The 26,906-nt window shown below is 40.2% G+C and overlaps 1 protein-coding gene across 1 annotated transcript; it reads right to left on the bottom strand.

Moving 5' to 3' along the window:
- On the bottom strand, positions 1 to 18,863 carry KCNG4 (potassium voltage-gated channel modifier subfamily G member 4). The gene is made up of 2 exons (XM_075160729.1): positions 18,114 to 18,863; positions 1 to 1,525 (listed from the first exon to the last, which is right to left on the bottom strand). Exons 1-2 carry the CDS (start codon positions 18,861 to 18,863, stop codon positions 740 to 742), a joined length of 1,536 nt encoding a protein of 511 aa, XP_075016830.1. The 3' UTR covers positions 1 to 739.
- Between the last annotated feature and the right edge of the window lie 8,043 nt (positions 18,864 to 26,906).

A 26,906-nucleotide genomic window follows, 5' to 3' on the forward strand; every position in this document is an offset into this window, starting at 1 on the left:
TATTCTTTGTTATTATTTTAAATAAGTATATGAAAAAGAAGTTTGAAAACTTTTGCTGTCTAGTATGAAATGTTTACAGTTTGCAGATTGCAACTGCATTTCAAGCAAGTTTTCTTGCAAACACTATGTATTTTATACAATAGCAGTGCCATTTGTTATTTCTAGATTGATCGTCTGGCTACAGGCAAACTTTGAAAGCTTTCACATACAGTGCTTTTATTTTAAGCTTATTAGTGGCTTTAGATACAGAATTCAGATTTGTATCGAGGCTTCTTCTGTATGCCTGGTGGATGAGCATTGTATAAACAACACGGGTGCGTAGCCCTGAAAGAATCCATTCTAATGCTTGGCTCAAGATGTTAATTGCAAGAACATTGGAAACTCAAAGGCAAATAAAATAACAAGTGTATTTGTGCCAACAGAAGCTGTTTTGTTTGTTACTCGTTCAATATTAGGTATTCAGCAAGATACATGACTGGCAGAGACAAAGCTTATTCTTATTAGTCACAGAGAAGAAGGAATATTTATTATTGAATAAACTCTGACTTGACGTTCTCAAAACCTCCAGCTCCATAATGATGTGTTGGAGTTAGCCACGTTGGCTTGACTGCTTATTATACCTATGCTGGCAGAGAAAATTAGCATCATAACCTATGTTGCTGCTTTGCTTTGTGTATTATGTTGACATACATATGTGTATATTTCTATTCCTGTTCTTGGGAACATTTTACAACCAGGCTTAGTTCCCTGTGTAAATATATTTGATTGGTGATGCTTGATCCTCCAGGATCAAGCTGTCTGTCTCATTGAAGGTGTCACTTTCACCAGAGTGATTGGCATTTTTTACTCTGTTTAGCCGAGACTGCAATCGTTCATGTTCTTTTCTCAACTCCGAGTAGGAATGGGAGAAAGTGTGGAATATTGATGTTGCAGGAAAAGACATGATGAGAATCCCACTGAGGATGCTGCTCAGAGCCACCATCTGGCCTGGGACGCTCCGCGGTACCATATCTCCATAGCCCACAGTGGTCATTGAAATGATAGCCCACCAGTAAGAAGCAGGTATGCTTGTAAATTCAAGCACCTTCCCAGATTCATTCTCGGCGAGATAGACCAAAGGAGAAAACAGAGTGACAGCCACGCATAAGAAGAGTAAAAGCAGGCCAAATTCCCGTGTGCATCTCCGAACTGTGAGGCCCAAAGTCTGCAAGCCCAAGGAGTGTCGGGCAAGGCGCATTACATACAGGATCCTCAAGGCACGTAAAACCCGTAGCACCAGACCAACCTTTTCCAAATATGTGTTGCTGCTTGGCCTGTCATCCTCCTCATTTGAGTCATCCTCTGAGAAGATGAGGGAAACGTAATAAGGTGAAATAGCCAAGAAGTCAATGATATTTAGGGGTCCTTTGAAGAACTGACACTTGCTCCTTGCCTGAATGAATCGGAGGCAGAACTCCAGGGAAAACCAAGCCACACAGATGGTCTCTATGACGAAGATGTAATAGCACTTCTGGGAACACTCGCCCTGACACAAAATAGAAAGAGAATTAAATAAAAAAACAGTCTGTGAACCAGCATCCAAAAACACTAAGGAAGAAGCAATATGTATCTGCTTGAGTCACTGGTATCGGAAATGAACAAATCCCAGCTAGCAGGTAGTCGTATGGCAGCCATCTTTCAATGGTGTATAGACGATAATGAGCATGTGAAATATCTGAATGAACAGATATATTCACCTGCTTATTTTTATTATGTTGCTTCTTCCAGTCTAAATGAATGAAACTCATCTCTGTATAAAGTCTTGGCATGCAGCCTGTAAGTCCCAAGTAAGTCCCACTTTCTGCTCTCAAACAGAAATTAATTTAAACTTGACTGGCTTATAAGCCTGTACAAAAATCTGTTTCTCTTCAGAAGAAAGATTAATGTTTGAATGTCTCTGTAAACTTCTGGTGCTGATCAATGCATGGTGCTTTCACAAATGCTGTGTACTCTGGTGCAATTAAAAGTGGTTCAGAGATATTCATTAAGTCATCTGGATCCTTGGCTCAATTATGCCATATATAAATCATGTTTCTTTCTGTACATGCAAATGTTTTAATCTAAAGGAAAATAAATATCTACCTAGTAGGTGAAACTTGCCTTGAAGAATCCTCTCCTGCAGCTACAAGCAGTATTTTCTTGGTTTTGTTATCAAAGGAATTGCTTCAGTTGAACTACCTTGGATTCACAATTTTTATGTTCCTGAGCTGAGCTTAAAAAATGAAACTTCTTTTGGCCTGTTCCAGTGAAACGAAGAGGCAAATGTAAGTTAACTCATAATTATTTGGGTAAGCAAGAGACTACATTGAGCTTTATCCGTTTGTGAGGGACAGCCACTAGGTTACATCTATCCAAAGAGCGAGCTGACAAATGGACACATCGGTTACAGGGACTGGGGTGTACGTGTTGCCTCCTTCGTAGGCACAAGTGTCTGCTTACTGGATTTCAACTGGCAGAAGACAAACCAGGTCCTGCCACCGTTTTTTGCCTTATAGAAGGTAAGAAATAGCAAGCATATACTGCTTAGCAGTTGGATACCTCCCCCTGAAAGGAACACATTGTTTTTAAATACTGGTGTCACTGCTTTCTTACACACCTTATCCATCCTATTGATAAATACATTCCTGTACAGAGATTTAATATGTTCTTAAGAAACGTGGTCTTGTGGTTGGACTAACGCTGTTTTTTTCTTTTTAAGCATTGTGAATAAGTTTATTGAAGAATTCCACCTAACAGGTACTTGTATGATATTTTCACAGTGGCATGCTGCTATTTACATTAAGTTCTTGCATCGGTGCAAATATTTGGATTGCAGTTCTAATCCAAAACCAGTTCAAATGAAGTGGAGTCTTTCATGGACTTCGGCTGACTTTGAAGCAGTCTTATGTGTTTTTCTTTGCTGAGCACATTATCAAAACACTGGCATATGAAGTGTACAGGGTTTGAATTTTTGGTGAAAATGAGAAATCTTGGCTATAACTGGGAATCAGAGAAAGGGATTGACTAGTATGGCAACCCTTTGAAATTCCAGGCTGGACTCAGAATATGGGTTGTCACTGCATATTCCAGAAAACCCAAATGTAGAAGGCAGTAATTTCATTTTAGATTTTTAAGCTGCTTGAAAATTAATATTTAGCAAATAGCTCTTTCCACCTACAACTTTGGTACATGAAGGCTTAGCAAGGTTAAAGGGTCTTCTCCTTGTATTCTTGCTGAACAGGGACTTGCATCTCTGAGATGTTCACAACTGCAGAAGATCAAGCAGAACTAGGGATGACGAAGGAGGATCTGTGCAGAGAAAGAACCTCCTTTTGGGAGAGCAGAGTGGCCATGCGTTATTCAGGAATAATTGCAGACCCCTGGTTCGTGAAAGGCTTTTTTGTAACCTCTGTAGAAGGAAGTCAGGCCTACTGTATGCATCTTTCCTGATAGCCTGTCTCTGAAATTAAGCAATTTAGAGGAACAGTTCCTCATACAGTGTTATCCATTCTCAGCCAAATTTCACAAGCAATATTGATTAAAAACATCACGGGAAACACATACCCCTACTAATTAAACTTACTACCAGTGTTCAGTTACCCTCTGCACTGCAATGCGATGTTGGTTTTTTAGAGTGTCCCTTGTGATAGAATTACTGCTATTCATGGGAGTAACAGGCAGTGTTTATATCGTTGGCTATTTGAGATTCCCCAGGTAAAGTGGTAACATATCCCTTACATATATGTTTTACCCTGCTTAACCCTCAGAACAATTTAGCTCTGTAGCACCATTTGGGGATTTTTCCTCTTTCTGAACAGTAGACTGTCAAGATCATCATTTATGTCTTAAAGTAAACATCACGAAAGGTAATGAAGACTTGGCCCTGCTAGAGTTAGGCGTACAGGGTCAGGTTATAGCCCCTCTTGAAGTCATTGCCATGGCAGTGCCTAGAGTGCATTGATGTTTGCAGAGCTGCTGACTTGGCTTGATGAGATTGCTTGCAATCAGCAGTTGTGTTATGCAGTGTTCACTTTTTCTGAGTTGTAAATTATTTGTACAGTGCAGCCTGGACTCTGCACAGACCTGCCTGTGGTCACTCTAGTGGTGTGGCCTGTGAATTATTCATCGTTCCCATCTTATTTTTTGTTAACTGGGCTGAATTTCCAGTACATCTGTTACTTATTTACCTTTAGACATTTACAGGTGACATTGCTCTCAGATCATCATGTGGCTTTCACTATTCTTTCCTTGGAAAATACAAGAAAATAAATTTTGTTTGCTGGAAGTTTTAACCATTAAGATCTAGGGTGTCTTTTGAATTGAGGGTGAAATTTCAAGGTGTAGCATTGTAAGGACTGGTTGGGAGATTTTTTTCTTCTCGCCATCCACGGTTGCCTCAGTATTCCCCATGGAAAGTTATCTATATTTAGAGAAAGCAATTTGTGCAGTCAGCTTCCTAAACGTGTATTTCATTTTTCAGAAGAGCATCCTTCAAATCAAACTTTTCAGGAATGTTACTGTGCACATTTTATTTTTCCTTTATGCATAGTTGTGGATGTAAAGTACAGTGAGTTCTCCCCTGTTAGCACACTTTGTCTTTTTAATGTACTTTGCAAAAGACATTTCAGAAATGTTTGCATATGATTCAAACCGCAGTCCCTTTTTCTGCTGCAGCAAACAAAAGAGTGACAATATCACAGTTTCTGACACTGTGACTAATGCAGAGAATTCTGTGCTTCATTTTTTTTGGAAGAGACAGAAAAAGAAGGATGTGTTTGCTTCAGACATACCTACACTACGTGAAGGCGTGCAGCAAACCCAGCCCTGTTTCTCTCAGAGGGAACTGATTTATCCATGCAGGACAGTAGTTCTGTACGGAGGTGACCAACTCGAGCCCTAGAAATAATGCAGCTGGGCTGCCATCTCGCCGCAGGGCCGTTTGACTCCATTACGTAGCGTAGGCGTACCATGATTTAGCCAGTCCATATATGACATCTGCCAGAAACTTCCAAACCTCTTTCTCTGCCTGTCTTTATTTCTCTGTCACCAGTGTCTGGAAGAAGAGTGTAAGACCCTGGCGCTGTGGTATTTTATGAGAACATGCTTATTGATTTCACATTGGGAGATAGATTTCATCTGGTGAGTTTGTATGTGAATGTTTTATATATTAGGAATATTTGTATATATTATGTAATATATGTGATATGGTTTATATAGAATATCTCTCTCTAACGTCAGTCTCTGAAGATTCTTGAACAGGATGTTCAAAAGCAGTGAATATTGGAATAAGGAGGAAAAAGAGGAAATATTAAGTACCAAAGCCAATTTCTGTTTCTCCCAGCATTTTTGATGATTTTTAGATCTCAGAATGCTTTATGTTCCACTTACAACTGTTGTCCAAAGAGCAGGCAGAATAACATACTGACTTCAACTACTATGTTCTTACCAAAGTACGGATGCCTCTGTGTCAGTGGTAGATTTCGAATTTGCTGTTGTCACTAAATTCCCGTTAGATTGCTCTCAGTGAACTGTCAAATTAGAGCCCAAATACTCTGATCCATGAAAGGGCTTTTTTGCATAAATGGCCCATAAAGGAATTTCTGTGCCGCAACAACTTTTATATATTTCCTATTTCTGAAAAAAGCAAACACATTTGGGAAATTCTAGCCATCAGTGCCTGCCAACACAAAACACTCCAAACAACTCTCTCTCTTGACCTCGCCATTAAATAGAGCGGAATTCTGAGCTTTTATTTTCAGATCTTTGAGTCAAATTTGTCACTGACTTCTTTCTCCCCCGTCTGCATTTTTTCACCCGAAGTACCATGGTGTAGTGGAACCTATAAAAGCTCCAAGCCATAATGGTGTTGACTGTGAACGTGAGGGGAAGATGAGGTTTTATTTATAACTGACCACAACATATTTTGTATGGGCTTTTTCAACAAAACCGTCTGACATGTTTTACACTACCGTAGCGTCAGTCAGTACTCAAACTATCATCGACTCTGATGGGAGAACACTTACCACAAAGCCAGTGGTGAGCGAGTATCTAACTCTTTATACTTTATTCATCCTGCAGATTTACTTTTGAACAATGCAAGAATTTGTCAGGATTTATGGAACTTGTCTCTAGCTGAAATTCTGCAATGTATGATATAAATGTAATAAAATGAGTTCCTGGTATTGATCTTACGTATGAAAAGAGTATTTGGCTCAGCAATGAAGGAAACAATATTTTGTACGTAAAAAGATATATACTGAGCCTGATGCCTGAAATATTGAGTGATTTCTTAAATCTATAAACCACCTCAAAGAAGCAAAGTGGCTGTTTCAAACTTCTGTACCACCAGAGATAATAATCAATTCATGCTTCCTTTTCATTATTGCCTTCCACTGTATAAGGCAATAGCTCATTTTCTGGGTTCTTTTATGCGATGGAATGTTTATAGTGTTACAGTAAAATTGCTCATTTTAGGATACTTCTATTAACTTCTCTTTAGATATGAAAAAATAGGCTCATAATAACATACAAGAACGGCAGTACTGAGTCCAGTGAGCCCAGTGCCCTGTTCCAAAAGCCTGAGAAAACAATGCCCAAGGCAAATCTCCCAGCTTCTATTTTCCACTCCAGAGCTTCCTGAGCTGAAGGTGGTGTTCGTGCAGGCAAACTGAATTGCTCTTCTCTAAAGTTTGGCCATTCTTTTGTCTGCTGCCTGTTGCATGGAGACTCACCTCTTTGCTTTGGACGAGGTTCCTGTTAGTTCCCTCTGACGGCCCTAAGCTCTGTCACTGGCAGGGACGCTCGTTGCTTGATTGGCATTTACTCGTTTCCTACCGTTTGTGATTTTGTAGACCTCTGTTGCAGCCGCTGTCGTAGCTTGTTCCCATCCTGAGGAATTCTGCCTGCCTTAGCCCTTGCGTGAAGTCGTTCCATCCTTGCCTTTCTCTGGCCCTTGTCCTTTTTGAGGTGTAAGGGATTGGGACTGCAGTTTTAAAGTGTGGGTGAAATATAGTCAAATTTATATATTTTTATAATCAAGAATTCAATAAATTTTGCTTTTTATTGTGCGCTCCTTACAAAAGTTTAAGCAAGTTGGATCTCTGTAGGGACAATGCTTGGAATGTAATATTTCTAATAACGAGAAATTGTGTGACTCTGGTAAGTGTTACAGCAGCTTTCTTGCAGTACCTTTTTCAAAAGGATCTGAGATTCAGGAATTCAGCATCTCCGAGGTCAGGACTGGCCAGGGTAGTGTGTGGTGGCTTAATATCAGACCTCAATTGCACAGGTGACTTTACAGAAGAGAAATTTATTCACTAACTGAATTCAAGCTAAATGAACTTGAGATATGTACCATGCACAAGATAAAATAAATAAGATAAATTTCCTGGCCAAGTGCCCACTTAGTTTACCAGAAACATTAGTTACGGCATAATGACATCTAGGATAATAAACAAAACCAGATTTCAGAGTTATGCTGCACTAACCTATCTTACAAGAGATATAAATCTCATCTAGTGAAAACAATATCTTTACATGCATCAATAATTGTACCAATGCCCAGGGAGACTGAATCAGGATTTCCCCTGTGGAATATATATCTTGTCTATCCACCTTGGTTTTCAGATGTAACTCACTTTGTTACATTTTCTAGATAAGGAAAAAATTTATTATTTATAGATAACTGGATTGGAACACCAAGGAGCTATTCTTACGCCTTCAGGGTCTGCTTCTGTGCTGACCATGTGTCCCACTTGGTTGCACTCTAAGACACTTTAGAATTAAAATATGCTCTGGAAAACTTGTTCTGAATCATTACCTGATCTGCCAATTAATTTCCTACTGCCAAAGATTTACCTTTTGCAGTGGATATTCACCCTTTAGTCCATAGTGTTCTTCCATAAATGCTGAAGCAAACATAAAACAGAGTGATAACTATGTTTTGCAAATCGCACGCTTCGGTATGCTCCTCTTATAAAACTGTTTGAGGATCCTGAGCATTTGAACCTGAGTCTGTCTGGCCTGTTAGCAGCTGAAGGCTGTGTTGCACGTTGATAGAAAGGGTGTCAGGTTTTACCTCTGGTCCCCTCACCAGTATCAACTGGAACAGATCTGTTCTCTCTAATCCTCTGCAGAGCACCGTGGAAACCAGTGGCACAATTTTGATGGCAAGGTGGTGGCTGGCTACTTACCAGCAGGCTAGCGAAGTTTGGCACTTTTCTGAAAAGGGGTATTATATCCCCACCTGCTCTATATTGTGGCCATGGACTCTTCATGTTTTGTTACTGATTCTTAAAAACAAAAAACTCCAAACAAATCCTTTTTAAGCAATTTCCAGAGTGTAAAAAAGGGAACTGAAACTATCTGAAAACATCAGAGGAAGGCATGCAAAGTTCCTCTTAATCTGAGGAAAAATGGGGAAAGAAATCCTGTTATTCCCATTATGTATTGGAAGTGCAGTGCTGCGGCTGTATTGGGATAGGAATTGGATAGGTACCAACTTTCTGCCCTTGGTGTGACTAACTCTAAGTGGAAGTTCATTGGCAGCAATCTGAACCTGTTTTCCATGGTGTGTAATTTGGGGTTTCACACAATCGATAAATAGGGTGGAGTCTGAGATGTAAGACAGGCAAACCTGCAGCATTTCTCATGATCTCCTTTCTATGCTTGCCAGTTAACACTGTTCATGATGACGTTAGTGATTTTAAGTTTTTCTTGTGTCAAATAATCTATGTCCTAGTTAAATGGTGAAAGTTGCACCAATGCTTGTAGAACACTTTGCTAATACGTACTGCTAGATCAGTATATGGATTATTTCAGAATCAGGTCATCCCTACAGAGATTAATATTTTCAGAGCTTTAGAGTGGAAATCAACATGTACATCAGCAATATGTCTATATGCTGCTTATACAGCATACTTATGAGAAAGGCAACTAATATGATTTATGAAGCCAAGTTGATAAAAGTCCTTGAACCCAGCCAGAAGTCATGATTGAACCACTGGATGCAAACACGTTATTCCCAGGGTACATTTATGGAGACCAGCTGGCTCATCATCATAAACCAAATGAGCGATGGACAGAAAGGATCTGAAACCTCTTCCCAGCTAGATCCACCCTAGGTGCAGTAGTGATTGCTTCCGAGTAAAGGCTGTTTTGGTGTTCAGTCACCCATACTAAACAGCCTCAAAACAAAACAGGGAAGGAACTCATAAAGCGATATGCTTGACTCTTCTTGATTCAGAGTCCTGTTGGAGTCCTAAAGGAGAGTTTCCTTAAACACAGGACCTGGACCTGCTTAGCACTCTGCAGTTGAAGGATAGGCTGCCAGAACATCAACTTTCACACCAGAAACATGTCTGGCTCTGTGGCTGATGCAAAGTCACAATTCACATCTGCTAATCCTACCCTGACAGGTCCAGATTTTGCTTGGCACATTCAAGTACAGCCAGTTGCTGCTCAGATCCTTCCCTCTGATCCACACGCTTTTGTGGACAGAGGCCAGTGTCCACTGAAGTGGTAGCAGGTGGGATCAGTCTGCGTTGTGGCTATCGACCTGCCTTCTGCCTGCTTGTGCTATCCAACGCTTCGTAGAGAGGCTTATCTCAGCAAGACTGCTCTTCTTGCAGTCTGGCCTTTTGGCCCACTCAGAGAAAAAACATTCAGCCCTCTATGTGGAGGATTTAGAAGCAAAACTCGCAGGAATTTTCCTCTCTGTGCCCAAGGTTGACATTTGCTGGGCAGGGTGCTGTTTTCCAGCCTTTTGCACCTCTCTCAAGGTTATACATGGGCCCTGCATCCTGGTCTACAGTTTCTCCTCGGGCAATTCCCTCTGTGGAAAAAAATACGAGCTAATGTAATAGTGGAAAAACAAGCTTCAGTTCTTGCTCTTGCCTGCCCACAAATCCAAGGCGGTGGGTGTACGGGGTGAGGCTACAAGTCTAGAGCGTGGTTAGGGAGGAGAGAGGCAGATCAAGACCTCAGTGTAGGGAGCTGAGGTACCTAACCGGGTCCCGGCTGTTCTTATCCCAGTCCGCAGCGGGAAATGAACAGACGCAGGGGAGAAATCCCTCTTGGCTGTAAAATGATGATTGGGTTAGTAAGTGTTGTACCGGTCTGTGTTCCCTGCGTACCTGGAGCTGTGGGATCCAGCTGCAGTGCTGCAGGTACTGCTGAATCACTGCGACCGCATTGCCGCTATTATTTGAATAATTAAACCATGCTCTGCTGAATCAAATGATGGTTAGGGAGAACTTGAAAACCCTATGTTTTCGGATCACTTCAGTACTTGGATTTATAGTTACAGACTGATGCAATAAAATCAAAAGGTTTACAGCCTGCTGAGAAAGAGACCGTAACCCGATTTACAGAATGATGAGCTTGTTAAAGGAGTGCTGCGTATTCTGATCACAGAACGATTTCCCACTCACTTTGCTTTATGGGAAAGAAGCCTGGACTTATGAAAACATTTGCTACAATTAGTACATTTGAGGAAACTAAACTAATATTGGGATTATATTAATGTGGACGTTGGAAAGAACATAGAAGGAAATTATTATCTCTGTATCCAACACATAATTATCTCCTCTGGGGCAGAAGTGTAACTAAAATAAAATATTTCAATTAACTTTTACGCTTCAGTCCTTATTCTGCAAACACTGTGAGAATCAGTCTGAAGAATTTGAATTTGATTTAAACCAATTGGTGACCCCAGAGTGTTTGTGTTAGGAGAAAGATGTGGAAGTATTATCTTTTTCTTGGTTTTCCGGTAAAATTTAACAGACTGCACTTTGTAACTGTGAAGAACAATATAGTCAAAATGACAAGGTATTTATCTGGGACTTAGGAGGATGACCTTCAATTTCCAGTTTTGCTGCTGGTCAAACCATTTGCCTTGTTACTGTTTCTTCTCTGCTTCTTTCCTCACTGCATTGTAACGTCTTTGGAGCAGAAACTACTTGTTATTGTACCTGCATAGTACAGGGCGTACAGCAGGGTCCCAAATACAGTTGAATCTGTTATAAGGGAAAATACTAGCGCTAACAGGAGGTGCTGACACTGTGGAAATAATCACAACATACGCAGTTCATAGCCCTGATGCTGCAATGAAATTAGCAATTAGATTTGCTCAGAATTAAAATACCAGATTGTGAATTTGTCTGCAGCAGTAGACTGAAGAGTCCTCAAAGATTTTCATCATATTCAAAGAGGAAGTTCTAAAACACATACAAATTTGGGTGGTTGTTTATTTTTAATACTTCATGCATTATTGCTACGAACTTGGAGGATGCGTTGATTTCAAAGAGCGTTTTCCAAAGATAGAGTGCCTTCCTCAGAGGAAATACCATCTTCCCAAAGAAGGCGTTTATTAAGCAATCATCTGTGCTGAACCCCTTGAGATGAGTCAAGTGAGGAAAGTAAATAGGATTTTTTCCTTTTGTAAGTATTACAAACTTGAAAGCAGCAAAAGGGAAAAGAAAGCATGATTCCCAGTGAGGAACATATGTGCTGGCACATTGAATAGCAGTTGATTGACTGCCCGTTGCAGAGCAGCTAGAACAGCTGGGTGTCCCCCCAGGATAGCGTGCAAAGCCAGGAGATGTAGCGCTGTTGGGATGCAGCCAAAACTGGATGGACATAAGGCAAACTAATAATGTCTAATTGTGCTTTCTGAACATTGGACCTTGTACTGGCAGAGCCAGCTTTTGAAAACCATGCAGAATCCATTTACTCACTGAAGTGGAGTGTCCAGACTTTCTAAAGAAAATTGTTTTCTGTGGCAGCGAGGGTAAGCTGAGACACAGATGTTCAGCAGCGTCTACCCCCCGCTGGTGCCCCTCTTTGGTTATGTAGAGCAGGGCTTAAGTAATGTGAACTTCACCAATGTTGTACATGTTAGATTCAATGCTGAAATATGCAATTCTGTGGATGCTTGGAAAACTGTTACTAATAATGCGGAACTGTGAAATCAGAGTCTTAACATAATTGTGCAATTTCAAGGTCAAAGCTTTTGACGTTACTGAACGGATATGCAAACCTCAAAAAAAGGCAGATCTCATAAAGCAATAACTTCTATATATATCAAAGTCCCAGGCTTGAATATTCTGATTTCTATTGTTTTATGGCTTCTTATTTCATGTCTTTCTTCAATTGTTATTAATTTAACTAATTCAATCCATGAAGCAAATAAGTTGGTTGGATTCTACTGTGCCGAGTACACCTAGTAGACTGAGAGTTTTTTGGTGCTTCGGTGAAACACCATTTTCCTACTTCAAAATGCTGCAATACTTTCATTGCTGATCAAAATGGTTAGAAGAAATCAGAATTGTACTAGATGACTAGATAATTTAGGAGAGTGAGTGTCCGCAGTAAGTGTCCTGATAAGAACCCAGAAAAATGTACTGAGCAGATGCAATAAAACCAAAGCACATCCAGCTTTATTTTGTTCCAAGTAATTTCAAGTCATATGTATATACCAATATATTTATAGATAGGCATGTACACATACGCCTTTATAGTCTTACATTTTTAAATGAGCATTAGAAGTGTTTCTGAAAGTCAGGATTTCATTAATCTCTTTGCAATAGAGCAAGTCATTCTGGGCCATTATTTGTGTGATGTATGCTTCTGTTAGAAGGTAAGTTTGAACACCAAGCTACTGTGAAATACCCCTGTTTTTCAGGTATATTCTGAATAGTGCCCCACTTCATTAGTAGTACTCTGTACTAGTCATTGAAAAAGATATTTTTCAGCAGGAATCATTTTGCCCTGCTGATCAGCTAGAAAATTCTTTTTTGATCAATATTTAGACCCCCTTATTTAAAAGCTATAAAAATGGTAGCCAGCAGTATCTGTCAAAATCTGGCTGTCATATTCAATTTACCAAAGGTGATTGCTTCTAACAGTTGGCCAAATTACACTTTGATGAAGAGTCTTATCTTTGCAGGCTACGTGAGCAGCAGAACAAGATTTACACTCCTCTCATTGACACTCTCCACATGGATTATTATCTCCTCCAGCCACTCCCAAGTTCTTAGGTTTTCCTTTAATAATATCTCACTAGAGATATTTAATGTTAGCTGCAGATTATGGGCAGGGTTGGAGCTTTATGTTCTAATGCTTTTGTAATGGATTTAATAGCTTGAATACTGAGGATATACCTCTTGCAAGCATACATACTGAACTGGCTATGTGAATTTTTATAATTAACGCATTTAGCTGTGGCAATGGTAACCTTGATGAAACAAATACCTTGTTTGATTTTCTTTCTCTTCACAGTAAGACCAATAAATTGTTTTTTCCCCTATAAAGTAAAATTACTCCACTTTTAATGAAAATGTGTTTCTCGGCAATTTAGTGTACAAGCCAAATATGCTGGGTTTAGTATCATACAGACAGCATCAGCAACATCAAACATCGAAAAACGTAAGTTGGGGCCTCAAGAATAATAGTGTAGAATGAAAAAATCATTTAAAATTGGTTCTATATATTTGGTACTGGGTTCTTTTCCTCTGTTCATGTTTTCTGGATTCTCAGTGCAACCAGCGACTAAAAACTTACTCTTTTAAAAGGAATTAGATTTTCACATAATCAAATGACCTCAGGAATGGGAGCTTTAAAAAAATGAATATTCTAAGTTTCATGATGAAATCGTTAGCTCTGACAATACTGATTGCAGCTTATGTCGGTTATGTTTCATTAGGTTATATACAATACATAAAGTAGTTACAAGCTTCTCAAGATCAGTTAAGAGCAAATACAAAAATTAGTAGTAACAAGGTCTGACCACTCACTGATAACCAGAGAAGAGAGGGAGAACAGAGAATAGACATTTTCTTCTCTCTTAAACCACCCTTACGTACGACATCATGGAAGCGTGGTTTGTTGGGAGCCGTCTACTCTGGGAGAAAATGATTTGGTTGTTACCAGTGCTGAGGGACAGGGAATGGAAATGTCTGGGGTTTCTTTTTCTTCTTTTTCGCCCCTGACTTTAATTTGCTTGCCTTCCTGAAGAAAAGACCTTGCTGTATCCTTTCTGCTGAGTCATTTCTCTAGAGGGTGCCAATTTTAGGGACTCATTAAAAGAAATATCTCTTTCTAAAGAAAACCCCAAGCGTGCTTCAAAGCAGTCTCCCTGTCCAAGCTCTTCTGCGGTGGTTTTATTCCATAGTTCTGTGATATAATTATATATATTTTATATTTTTCCTTTGGGTTAGATGTGCTGAGCAATGACTATTTCAGTTACACCTCTTGGATCGTGACTGTAACTCTTATGTAGGACTGGGACTTTCGGGGGACTTTGATGGGACTTTTGCCTTGTCTCTAGTGAGATAATCTGCTAGTGGGAATCCTTCGTTTGAGGGGAATACTGGTAGATTTTGTCGCTTCAGCTTTCTTATCCTATATGCGTGGTCTCTGATTCAGATTTGTAGTTCTCTCAGGCTACCCATTCAGATCAATAATAAACAGAGTTCCTCATCTCCAAATATGCCTTGTTTTCTATCTCTACATAATGTGCCTTGATTACTACATTTTGGTGATATTATATTTGCTTCCTTACTGAAGACAGTTTGGTCTCCATAAAGAACAGATGCAAATATCCTAGATAAGGAGGTATTGCCACTGGAGGATGTGACATTTCAGTTGTTTTATGCCCAAAAAACATAATTTGTTACTAATGAGTCCTCTTTCCTTAGCATCATGTATGATAAATCCTTTTGTACATCTGTTTTGTGGTCAGACTTAAACTTGGGATCACTAGAGCTATACATTTACTGCTCTAGAGTTTTCCTGAACTTTTGGCCTCCTTCCCCTGGGGCTGTTCCCTCTGGGTTGGGATTCACAGCAGGTGCTTATGTGATATATAGTTACCAAATTGTTTGCCCATCTATCTGTGTTTTTCTTCCATGTCTCTAATGAGGAGATTCCTAAATGTCATTTGACATATTCTAGAGTGTGTGCACGGTATCAATTATAATAACTCGCTCTTTGTTTTACTTTCAGCTGTATTCCTACCTTTAAGCTAACCCTTCCCTCCCTTTTCTGCTGCCTATGGAGATGGCTCCTTCCCTCCCCTCTGGTTGCCAGGGTGACTCGGCTTCCCTGATGCGGATGCTCTTGCCTTGGCTCCTTGCCATCCCTCTCCCAGAGACTGGAGTTTTCACTTTTCCTCGGATGGCGAGGACTCCTGTTTGCTCTTCTGCCTGCCCCGGCAGCTATTCTCCCTCCTAAGCAGACCTGGTGTAGCCACTGCTAAAAGGAGAAGTGATTTCATGTGCCTGCAGGGTGGGATAAGCCAAGCCTCTGAGTGAAGTGGAAGTCACCTTGTATTATTTTTCCTTTTGTTTTTTTGACTTTGATCCTTCTCCTTGAGCTGGAGTCCAGCCAGTTCTCACTCTCTTAATGTGGCTGTGATGATGAGAAAAAGGACCCTAGAGTAATACATATGCAGCAGAGGTAAAGCCTTTTTATTTGTATTTCAGAATGGTTAAATTCAATTTCCAGTGTTAATTACACTGGAAAACGGATCCTTGCAGTACTTGTAAGCACATCTACGCATAGAGGTTTTGCCAAGCTTTAACTCAGAAATGAATAAACCTCAGGATAGGGCATCTCTGAATTCAGGTGTGGAATTACAGGTTGTTCAGAAACTTTATTGAAGGAATTTGAATATATTTTGTCACTGAGCAAACAGATATCATGTGATCTTTATGTTTAGCCCAAAGAGCCAAAATTTCAGATTCTGCATGCCTGTCCCAGGTTGCTGGTAAATGTGGCCCCATCTTGGAGTCACTTTCAGAGGTCAGCCAGTGAAAATTTTGAGTTACAAATCAACGTAGAGTTGCAATTTGCCTGGGTATGACTCAGCCGCAACCAAGAAGTAGTATTTTTAGTCAGTTAAGTTCTCTGAGTTATTTGTCCAGTTCTAGCTAAAATGCTCTTTTGAGATCCCAGTAAGAAAATCTTAGGTGTTGCAGGCTAAGAATTTAGGGAATTTTCCATCCCTAGGGATGGAAAAACTATTAGTAGTTCATATTCTCTGCTTTTCCACAAGGCATGAGTATTTTGTCTCGTATATTCCCCTGTGTTTTCTCTGGCATAATTTTAAATGATTCAAATAATAGGACTTTTAATAGTCTGTTCTGTGCTTCTGGGACACAATGACAAAGTGCATTAGGCTGGTGCTGTAAGGGTAAATTATGTAATATTTCCAAATATTTGGACAAATGTTGTCATTTGCTCAAGTTCATCCTGCATCCTCTCCTCTGCACTTTAAGCATTCCATCTTTTGAGCTTGTTTCAGTCCAGTTTGTTTGTTTTTAAAGTACTGATATATATGCAAATCTCATCTGTATTTTATACAAAATCCAGGAGCAGCAGCTACACTGCAGCTACCAGATGTACTTATAACCCCCAACGTGCTTCCCTTTCTAACATACGGTTAATTATTTTTAAAACACACAACGTACTACATCTTGCTGAGCTCTGAAACATTATGTGCTTGTTCTTTTGCATGAAAAGTATTTATAAAAGCTTTTTCTGCAGTGGTTGGGAAATTAAGATAAAATGCATCAGGCTACTTCCATTAATAAAGTTAGTAGGAAGCACTTGCTAGAGCAGAGTTTGTAATGTTTTTACATCTAGCTGTAAGAAGGATGTTCTATATTTAAAGTACTTCCTCGGAAGAAGCGTTGGAACAGTGTTACAGTTTTTCCTGCCAAAAGTAATAGCTGTGGAAGGCTGCAAGAGCACCAGACTTATTACTGAAAGGTAATAGTCTTTGTACGCAAATGTAAGTTAATATTCAAGCGGTTAAATGGAACAAGGCATGATCTTAAATTTCAGCCTTCTGTGCAGTCCTTGGTTTTATTCAAATACATCAAATATCTGACATATCTTCACCATGGCTGTGCTGCTTTGACTTACTGCTTGAGCAGTAAAATATGTACAGGTTTTTGTATTGTGCACGCCATGCTGTGCTATAAACGTAAAAATGACTTTATTCATCAATATACAATACTCTGAGGAGTGTCTTGTCTTATAGTAGTGGTTGGGGCAGGGAGTTTATTTGACCTGGATTTCCTCAACCCTTGGGAGGGCAGTTTGGAAATGAAGTGCAGGATTCATAAAAAGATTAGTTAAGGTTATTTGATTAATTTGGACGTTACTACATCTGAAATAACTTTGGATTGTTACTTTCCTCTGTTTTATTATTGGAATAACAAATCTTTAAAATGCTGAAATATTCACAACAATGTTGTAGAGAAGATCCTTCATGTATGATACAGGCTTGATTTATTTGCCCTGAATTAATGTGGATGACTTACTTGGAAAGGGTTTAAATGCAGTTAGCAGTTCAGCTAGTATTTGGCATTACTCCTACAATACGTACATATATATGTGGGCAAATACAGAATTCTATTAGCATGGAATTACGATTTTTAGAGGCGCAGCTTTTAAGTATCAGTATCTGCGAGAATACTTCATCTGTCTCTCATCCTTTAATCTTTACGCAACTATTGAAATGTAACATAACATTATAAAAATTAATGAATATTTCTTCCTCTTTAAAGATTTGACTGTACTATCACGAGGGAAGATACTTGGCTATTTTAAAAGTAAAGATGTCAGGGGAAAATATTTCTTTAGCTGATGTGTCCAAACAAGAGATTGCTTGTAACTAGAGAGTAAAGCATGTTGAAGAGAAAACTCCACAATGTCAGTTTGAGACTCTCAGTGCTAACAAGTTAATATAACTTACACTAGCAACTGCTTCTTGAGAAGGAAAATCAATGCTGTATTAAAGAGCTGCAATATCTGTTCTGTCCAGAAGGTCTTTCCTGGATTTTAGCTAACAATTAATAAAATACTTTGTTCACATTATTCTTAATTGAATATCACTTTGAAAATGATAGAACTAATTTAAGCCACTGTTGCATTTTCTGTTATAGACTGTTTCATTACCAGCGACAGTTTTGAACCTCATCACTGTGGATTTTCGGTATCTTTTTTTATCTTTTTAATGATGTATGCCTAGCAAGACAGAAAATTTCTTTTAATTCTGTAGTTAGGCCAGTTAAAAAGGACTTACTTACCCTGTCTTCTTCAGCTCTTAAGTCTGGCATTGTGCTAACACAAAGGCTTATAGCTGTGGTGGCCACAAAGAGAATGGAGAGACAAGCAAAGACTTTGCCTGGGAGTCCTGACTGGGGATTTTCTACCATATCTCTGAGTCTGTTCATAAACTGTCCAAATTTGGTTTTCTCATCCAAGACACACGTAGCTTCTTTGCTCCTCCGAAGCTCCTCTTCTTTGCGTACCTCGGCCAACTCCTGCAGTTTTTGAAATAGTTTTCGAAAGCAGCAGTTCTCCAGGTTGGATTCCTCAATCCCCCAGTATCTCAGCTCCTCCTGAAAAGACAAGGCACACATGTCTCTTAAGAGCATCAGCTTCCCTGCTGCTAGAAAGCTGACAATCATCCCAAAAGCATTGGGGTTCCTGTCAAAGAAGAACTCATGGGTGTCTTCATCGTAATCATCACACAGCTGAATTATTTCTTCGTAGCTGCTGCAAAATTTAAGTTTGCTCAGTCTGGTCATGGGAAATTCATCTAAAGTACTCCAAGGTAGCAGGTACTTGATGCCTCCAACATTTATCATGACCTCTGTCTTTAGATCGACTGCAGAGACTTGATCAGGATGGTAAATCCTCCTGGCTCTTTGGTAATGGACCCCTTTGACAGAAGGGGTTTCAACGGAGACAGGAAAGAAGTGGCTCAAGGAATTACAAGAAGTGTAGCTAATGTTACTATAGTCTTGGTCACTGCCTCCGGAGAGAATAGGCATCTCTAAGAGTTCTCACTGGGACAGCCGAAATGGCATCAGAGCAGGGTTATCTGTCAGCCAAAAGATAGAGGAAGGAGGAGAAAACATAGTAGAGGTTATTGCAAGAGAAAAGGTGTTTCAGGCTACTTTCCTAAATCACAAAATTAATAAGTGCCTCTTTTGTAAGTAGAAGTCACCTCTATGCTTCTTCCTGAAATCTGCAGCCTGTGAACGCGATTTGCTTTGCAGCCCCATTGGTTGTCTGGCAACACACAGACACAGAGGAGAGCTAAAGCCTCATTCATAATTATCGTGAAGGGTCGGACGCCTGCAAATCCAAATGTGAACAGATCGGTCTCTTCTCCGAGCAGACCTTGGTCATTGTGAGATCATTGCATTTTCCGGTGGTCGTCGCATTGCTTTCTTATTTCTACAAACCCTTAAATACACCCTAACTCAACTAAGCTGCTTAATAGTTATTAGAGTTAGAGTGGTCAATTACCTGCCATCAGCTGGATGTGAAGCTCTTAATTGCTTTAACTCGAATGCAATCCCTCTTCCTTTCACTGCACGCCTGTTTTGCCTGCCTCTCAGGGGTATGGCAAGGATTAGCTAGTAGATGTTTGTAAAATGCTTTAAGAGGTAAAGTGCTGTATAAACGATGACTATTCTTATCAACGCGGTCTCACGTCACTGCAAATTACTGAGAAGATACAGGGAACATTTGCCCACCCTGGAGAAAACTTTGTTACACAGTCAGAAAGCAAAGTATTTTATCGGCTCAGGGGGTCGGGAGGAAGCAATTGAAGGACACCCCCCCCCCTTCACTTCCCCCTTTCAGGAGCAAACCCCTGGTTTTGTTCTTAATCTCTAAAGATTCAAAGGCATTTATTACCCCAAGTCATTGAACTGCAAAAACTGCAAGGAAACTTCCCCGAAGTTACTTACCACCGCGCCACGGGCTGCTGCCCGGTGCCTGGCTTCCCCGCAGGTGAAGTACACATGCCGCAAACTGATCAGCTGTCCTCTGAGTTACAATCCAGCAGAAAGACCTGGGGATATTTTACGATATTGATTACATGAAAAATCACTATAGCCCTCTGGAGATCGCAGTCTCTTTCCTCTTTCTCTCCTTCTTCCCTGGAAGGGGAAAATATTGGTATGTGTTCATAGAATATACGTTGCACTAATAGATCCTTTGCAAAGGAGACAGTGTCCTAAGTGGCAGCTCCTCTTCCGGACTCCTGGGGCTTGCTGATGAAATATGCTGAGTGAAAGCTGGTGGATCCTGCCCTCTCCCTGTCTCTCCTCTGTTTCCCTTGGGACTGTCAGTGTGGTCCTGGAAGAGGAGGGGAGAGGGAAGGGGGAAGGGCTTAGAAATAATCTCTTCAGCATCACTCTGTCTATTCAGCAGGCAGCAGGCAGCAACTGGGTAAGAACATGGAGTACAAGGACAGTCTCCAACTAATGAGCTTTAATAATAAGTAAATTCTGGCAAACCTACTGAATAAAACAATTTCAATGTCTATTAACTCCTTCCGTTGTAGTCATACCGCAGTTGCTTGCTCTGGAGACACCAGTCAAATTCCTCAGGAGCAGTTTCCATGTCCTGCATCCCTCTTGAAATGGGGATTTGCTCTTAGATATCCCTAGATGGAGAGGGATGTTTGTCCATGGATGCTGGGCCTCAGCATTCCTTTGGCTCCTAGGGACGTGCTTTCCTCCCATAAAAGAAAGGGTCTCTGGCATGCAAAGAATAGCAGCTGAGCACTCTCTTTTCCAGATCTGCAGTGCTTTTCCAACAGCCAAGAACTTTCTCCTCTCTTCTTTACAGGTGATGGGAAATTAAACGTAATCCTTTTCTCGCTTTTCTCATACATGGCTGTAGGGGGGGTGAGCTTGCTGTAATGCTTTTGGGTTCTGTACTGGTCTTGGGCTGCCTCAGTCTAAAATTGGGATGACATGGATTTGACCCATATTCTGCTTGCTTGGCCTCAGTCAGTGGGTTCAAGCAGCCTACGATCAGATCCTACTGACAAGTGCCCTCTGTGGTACTCCCAAATGCAGTAAGAAATGACTTAGCTTATGTTTATCCCCAGTGGGGCTGAAAGCACCGAACCTGAATCCTGTTGTTAGAGAGGGTGTGTGAATCTGTAGGATTTACATGTCCCGCTGTGAATATGAAGGTCGCGTGGGGAAGTGTTATGATCTTGGATCACAGAGCTGCTTTTCTGCCATTTGCACAGTGGATGCAAGGAGCAGGTGGTGCCCTTTGCTTGCGCTGTGCTCCTTACCCGTGTAACGCATGTGGGACTCGTGCACTGCTGCACTGGCGCACCTCGGAAGCAGACGCTGCGGCTGTTTGTCAGCGCTGAGCAATGCTGTGGCACAGCCTAGGACGGGAAGCCTTTGCTAATTGGACTTTTTGGCACATCTCTTGGCCCACGTGGTGCCCAGAAGATTAACTTCTTATCAGGCTTCACCACTGGGGTTTTCACTCAAGTCCTAATTATGCCATCCACAAAGAAAGACCAGATAGGTGCCTGAAGGCAACTGAGTTCTGGGAGCATAGCTCAAAATCACTTAAATCCTACCACCTTTGTGCAAGGTGCAGTTTGCTCTGCCTATCAGTCTTTCTTATGGATTATTTTTGCAAAGTAAAAGCAAACCTATTCTAATTAACTTTGGATGGATTGTTTCACAAAAGGATAAAACCAATTTGCATTTCCTTCTTACTTTGTGAAGCCCTTGTGTGGTGTTGTTAAAGGTTGTATTTCTGAAACCAGCTGACAAGAAGGTGGATAAATCCAAAACAATGAGTAAATATTGTACGTAATTGAGTAATTTGAGTGTTATACTTATTTATCAAGAAATACATATATTTTAATTTTTAGGACTTCACTTCCAGTCCTAGGTACTGTAATATTTGCTCTATTGGTTGTCTGCAGCTGTGTCTGTAGCTAAATCAGGACCTCATTGCTGGCTAGAACCATACCAGTATCTGTCAGTCAGTCCTTAAGCGTCATCTGTCTTCATAAATGAGACAGAGAAAGAATAGAAATATTTTTATCTGAATTTTATTAACAGAAGATGAAGGCACAAAAAAGAGAAATGCTTTATTTGGTGTCTGAGGAAGCCAGGCCCTGAACCCAGCTCTGAAGGTCTTAAACATGTAACTTATCCCCAAAGCTGTCCTTCCACCCTGGCCAGTCTCTGTCTTCTGCTCTCCTGGACCTTACTGCCATCTCTGTATGAGATCCTCCTTAGTAGTGGAGTATCTGAAACCATTAATGCTGACGCCACAACATCGAAATCTCTCCCCAGGTGGGAAAGGCGTATTCCTGGCTCAATTCTATCCTCTGCTGACTTGTTTTTTCACTTTTTTTTTTGTTTTTCATAACTACTGCTGTAGTTTTCCTGTTAAATTCCCTTTGGATTTGCCCTATTCAATATGAAGCTCATAATCTTTATTTTCTTTTTCTGTTCTCTATTTCCCTTACAGTTTCTGGAATTGCTCTCTCCTTACTCCTTAGCCATCTGGTTGTATCAGCTTCTTTTACATGCCCTTTATGCCTTAAATGCAGTTTCCATATGCTTCATTTATTTGTTGACATGAATGACATTCCTGTCTCCTCCCTGTTGTTTCCCCCACTTTTGTTTTGCCATTCTACTGTATTCTACTGCCTCTCGCATCGCCTTGGTACAACAAGGACAACATGCTACTGCTGAGAAGAAGGCTGAGCAGAAGAGGTGGTTCTTACCCAGACGGCTCCAGGGACAAGGCAATTGCACGCTGTTGTACAGCGCTCTCAGCTGGACTAAGCCTAGCCCTATGTAAACCAAGGTTAAAGCCTCAATCTAGGCTCTGTGCTAATTGATAGTGTAACTCTTACTGAATTCAAATTCAAACAGACACAGCAGAGATCTACTAGGCTGGCTTGAAACCTTGTGGGTGTGATGGTGCAGTTATCATCATGTCCCTGTGACCTGCACAGGAGAATCTGGTAAGAGACATCCATTACGGTGAGCAGATTTTTCGTACATAGTTCAATAATGAAATCATTCACAGGACTAGTATTTAGGTATCGATAATAGTTAAATGCTGTAGAAAACGGGAAAGCCAGCGACGTTCATTGTCACTTGCTTACCTGTGATTTCATCTCCTGTGCTTTGTTCTCTGCAATTACGCCAGAATCCTGTATCAAGCAGCAGATACATACAGAATATAGATATACAGAAGCATGCACTTTTTTCACAAAGCACATAATAAAACTGTGGAATTTATTGGCACATGATGTTGTGGTAGCCAAAAGTGTAAAGCTTTCAGAAAAGGACTGAGCAAATTTATGCAAGGAAGGTCCACCAGGTAGATCCAAGGTCTGGCAAGGAAAGTCAGTAACCCGCTTATTTCTGGGCAGCAGGGAAATATTTTACCACAATGTATATGCTTGCCCTGTTTTGTTTTTTCCTACATTTTTAATAGATGATGTACACGGGGGCTGCACAGACCCTGGTGTGACCCTGTGGAGATGTTCTTACGCTACGAAACCTGAGGAGGGTGGCCTGGACTCTACTAGTTTGGTCATGCATTTCTGGGTTGATCATGCACTACTCACCTGACAGTATTTCTCTGTCAGAACAGCAAAAAAGAGCTGAAGACAAAACTCTGATTCTATATGTATGTGCATATATATATTCAAGACTAATGATGTCTGTATATAATGGGCAATCTCACAAAGGGGTAGACTGTACACTCTGAAATTGTACGTGCTTGCAGGCCTTCCAATCATTCTGCAGGGAGCAGGCATGTAATTTAATAAAGGCACTGTTGTCAATCATCTTCCTTCCTTCCCAACTGGGCTTTTTGTAACGCTTAAATATAATACAAAGATAATTACTTTGCTTGGCATCTATAACAGAAGACGCATTTCAGGCTTTTAAAGTCAGAGAAGAAACAAAAGTGTAAATCAAAATAATTATTTAAGGAAATATGAATGCACTGAAAAAGAGGAGAAAAAATAAGAAAGAATAAAATTCATTTTAAAAACCTGTACTGTCTTCATTCACTGGCTTAGAAATTAGCCCAGTGGTGAATCTTCAGTTGGTGCAATTTCATCACAAAATTATTGGATGTTGTTTCTTTTATCAATTGAGTATACAGCCTTTTGTCTGTGAGGGCTGATTCTTCTCTAAGCCTCAGCCAGCGTATAGACCTGGCCCTTCCCAGGTTCTTTATGTTTGTGCCATGTGAACTCTTATGATAAATAAAATAATTTTTCATTTATTTGCAAAATAATTGACATGGGATTGAAAAGAGCATTTTAACATTCAAAAATTAGTTTAAATGCTTCCATTGTGTTCACAGGTGGTTAACACTTCTGGAAGTAATTGGATTTAGATAGCCTTGTTACATGGAAATTCAACGTCTTTTCAGATCCTTGAATTACTCGTTGGGCATAAAGAATAGCTTAGCCTTCTTTTCTTAGTTTAATTATGACATTACACATTGCAAGGTAAACTTCCAGGATTTATGCCAACATTTTATTCAGTCCAGCAATGTTAGCTTCGTGTTCCTGTTTATTTCCTCATAATTTGTCTTTATGGAGCAATAGAAATACCCTTTCTTGCCAAATGCCTAGTTTGTATGGATAATTAAATTGACAGTAAAGGGCTAGATTCACCTCTTCATTATTCAAGTCTTACTGAGTTGCAGCATTATTGATTCCAGCAGAATAATGCTGCAATCGCCCAGGAATACGTGGTAAATCAGGCAATGGGTACCCTTGATTTGTTAAGCACTTTTATAATATATTGCTAGTTCATCCCAGCCCTTAGAAACCCCAGTCGTGATCCATGCTCCTGTTGTGCCACAAACTGTCTTGGAAGATTGAGTCACATATTGTTGGCAGTGTTTTATTCCTTATTTCCATCCTTGTCTTCGTAACAGTTGTTTCTTTTTTCTCTGTTAAATTTGATGAAAGCCAAAAGGGGCCACTTCTCATTAGGCGAAATATCACTAAAACAAATGAACTATTTGGAGCATTTCTTTGCTATGTAAATGTAAAATAAGGTTCGCGATACGTAATGCACAAATTTCTGTGTCCTTTCACTCTTCTCCATGCATGAGGCTGAACCTAGGAATTAACTTCAGATAAGTTTCCCAAAGTTTTCTGTGCTCATTTCCTCTGGACTGTCTAGAAAATTATACCTGTTAATGGACAGTACTCAAGGAAACGAATTTCAAATGGATAATCATTCCTACGTCGATCCAAATGAATTTTGCATAAGGGCTGAATCACTTAGGTTTAAAAGGTTTTAGGGGATTAAAACGTTGTGTGCCATGGGCAGAGGAAACAGAGAGCTGAGTGCCATGGCTTAGAGCTGAGAGCTATTATCTCTCCACATAGCAAGAGACCGATTAAGTGAGATATGCCCAGGTAATGCGAGAGTCATGCTTTAGGGGAAGACAATCTCAAATCTTTCATAAACTGATCTGGAGAGTAATTCCCTCCTGACTGCAGTTCTGGTGATCAGTCTCACCCTGCGCACCCCGTACAAGTTGAGCATTTGAGGGAGAAGTTTTTCTGCCACCTCTGAGCACTGGTCCATTCGGAGGTGCCAAAACTTTTTATGGGAAACACGTGCAACTTCCCTTCCTTGAGACCAAACCAAAGGGCACAACTGTCTAACTGCATGCACATCAGGAAAAAAATCTGGTCAGCATTTTTGACCTCACTGAGAGCCTAGCAACTGAGGGAATTAAAACAGAGTCCCCAGTGATAATTAGCATGAGACTGTTGCTGATAAATGGAAGTTTTCTTCAAGAGTACAAACTTCTGTTTTCTCTCTTACTCTGCAGGCAGATTTGGACTGTGCACGTTGATGTTTCTGTCAAAGTTGAAAATATCTTGACAATGTAAAACCGTTGGTGAGATAAAAATTGGAAATTATATAAATATTTTTCTTATCAAGTGCTTTTCATTTCAAAATTCCAAAGCATTTATGAATCATAGCGTTTTCATGACTGGTATTAAAAGAGTCATTTCAGTGATCCACCTCAGGATCACTGAAATACCAGAAATACCCAATATATAGTATTGGGTACAGCTACACACATAAAACTTCTACTATTTCTGAAGACCCTCTAAAACCTGATATTTGACTGCCATTTGAGTGTCTAGGTTTGGGGTTTTTTACCATTTTCATGCATTTCTACAGTTGGTAACAAGAGACCTGATTAAGAAAGAGAAAGCTTTGCTTCAAAGAGAAGCTATCTGAAGGGTATCTGCACAGGGATAGCTAACAGAAATTGTAGCTGTGCCACCATGCGTTAGGGAAAAACAACCCCCATTTCAGAATTTGAAGAGGGAAATGGGCAGAAGAAGGTGTTGCGAATTTGCTAGGAAGAAAAACTGAAGAAACACTTAAACAGGTGCTTCAAGTAGCGAGAACACTGTTGTTACGTGCTGAGGAGAATGCTCACTTGGGGGCTGTGTGTGTCTGTAAGTAGCATTGATTTTGGAGATCCCAGGGTAGTGGGTATCTATCTGTATACATAGACACACACCTGACTTACTGCGCCCACTAAAATGTCTGCCATCGGGCGATGCGGCATTGAAAGAGAACAGGTAATATTGTGGTTACAATCTGGAAGCTCTTTATTTATCTTGTCATTGTAAAATTCTTTCTTTGTCATCCCAGGCATATCACTTAATATCTCTGTGCCTTCGTTTCCTAGTCATAAATCAAATAAATATAACTACCGTGGTCTTGTAAGGAGAACTCTTTTTATAATACTAAGATATGACAGCAAGCTCCCATTCAGGGAGAAGGAGAGGAGGTATTAAAAGGTTGATCTTCAACTAACTATGCTGGAGAAGACTGGTTTTTAATAGGTGGATAAGTTACTAGTAAGACTGATTATCTAAAGTTATGTAGCTCAAGAATAAAACACAGCAATGCTTTCAGTTTTCAAATAGAAGGCAGAAACAGTGTTAAAATTACCTTAGCTACTGTTGCCAGATTAAAATGTGAATTGCTAAGCAGGTGAGGTGGGTTTGAATA

This window comes from Calonectris borealis, chromosome 12 (genome assembly GCF_964195595.1).
Source record: "Calonectris borealis chromosome 12, bCalBor7.hap1.2, whole genome shotgun sequence".
Classification (NCBI taxonomy): Eukaryota; Metazoa; Chordata; class Aves; order Procellariiformes; family Procellariidae; genus Calonectris; species Calonectris borealis.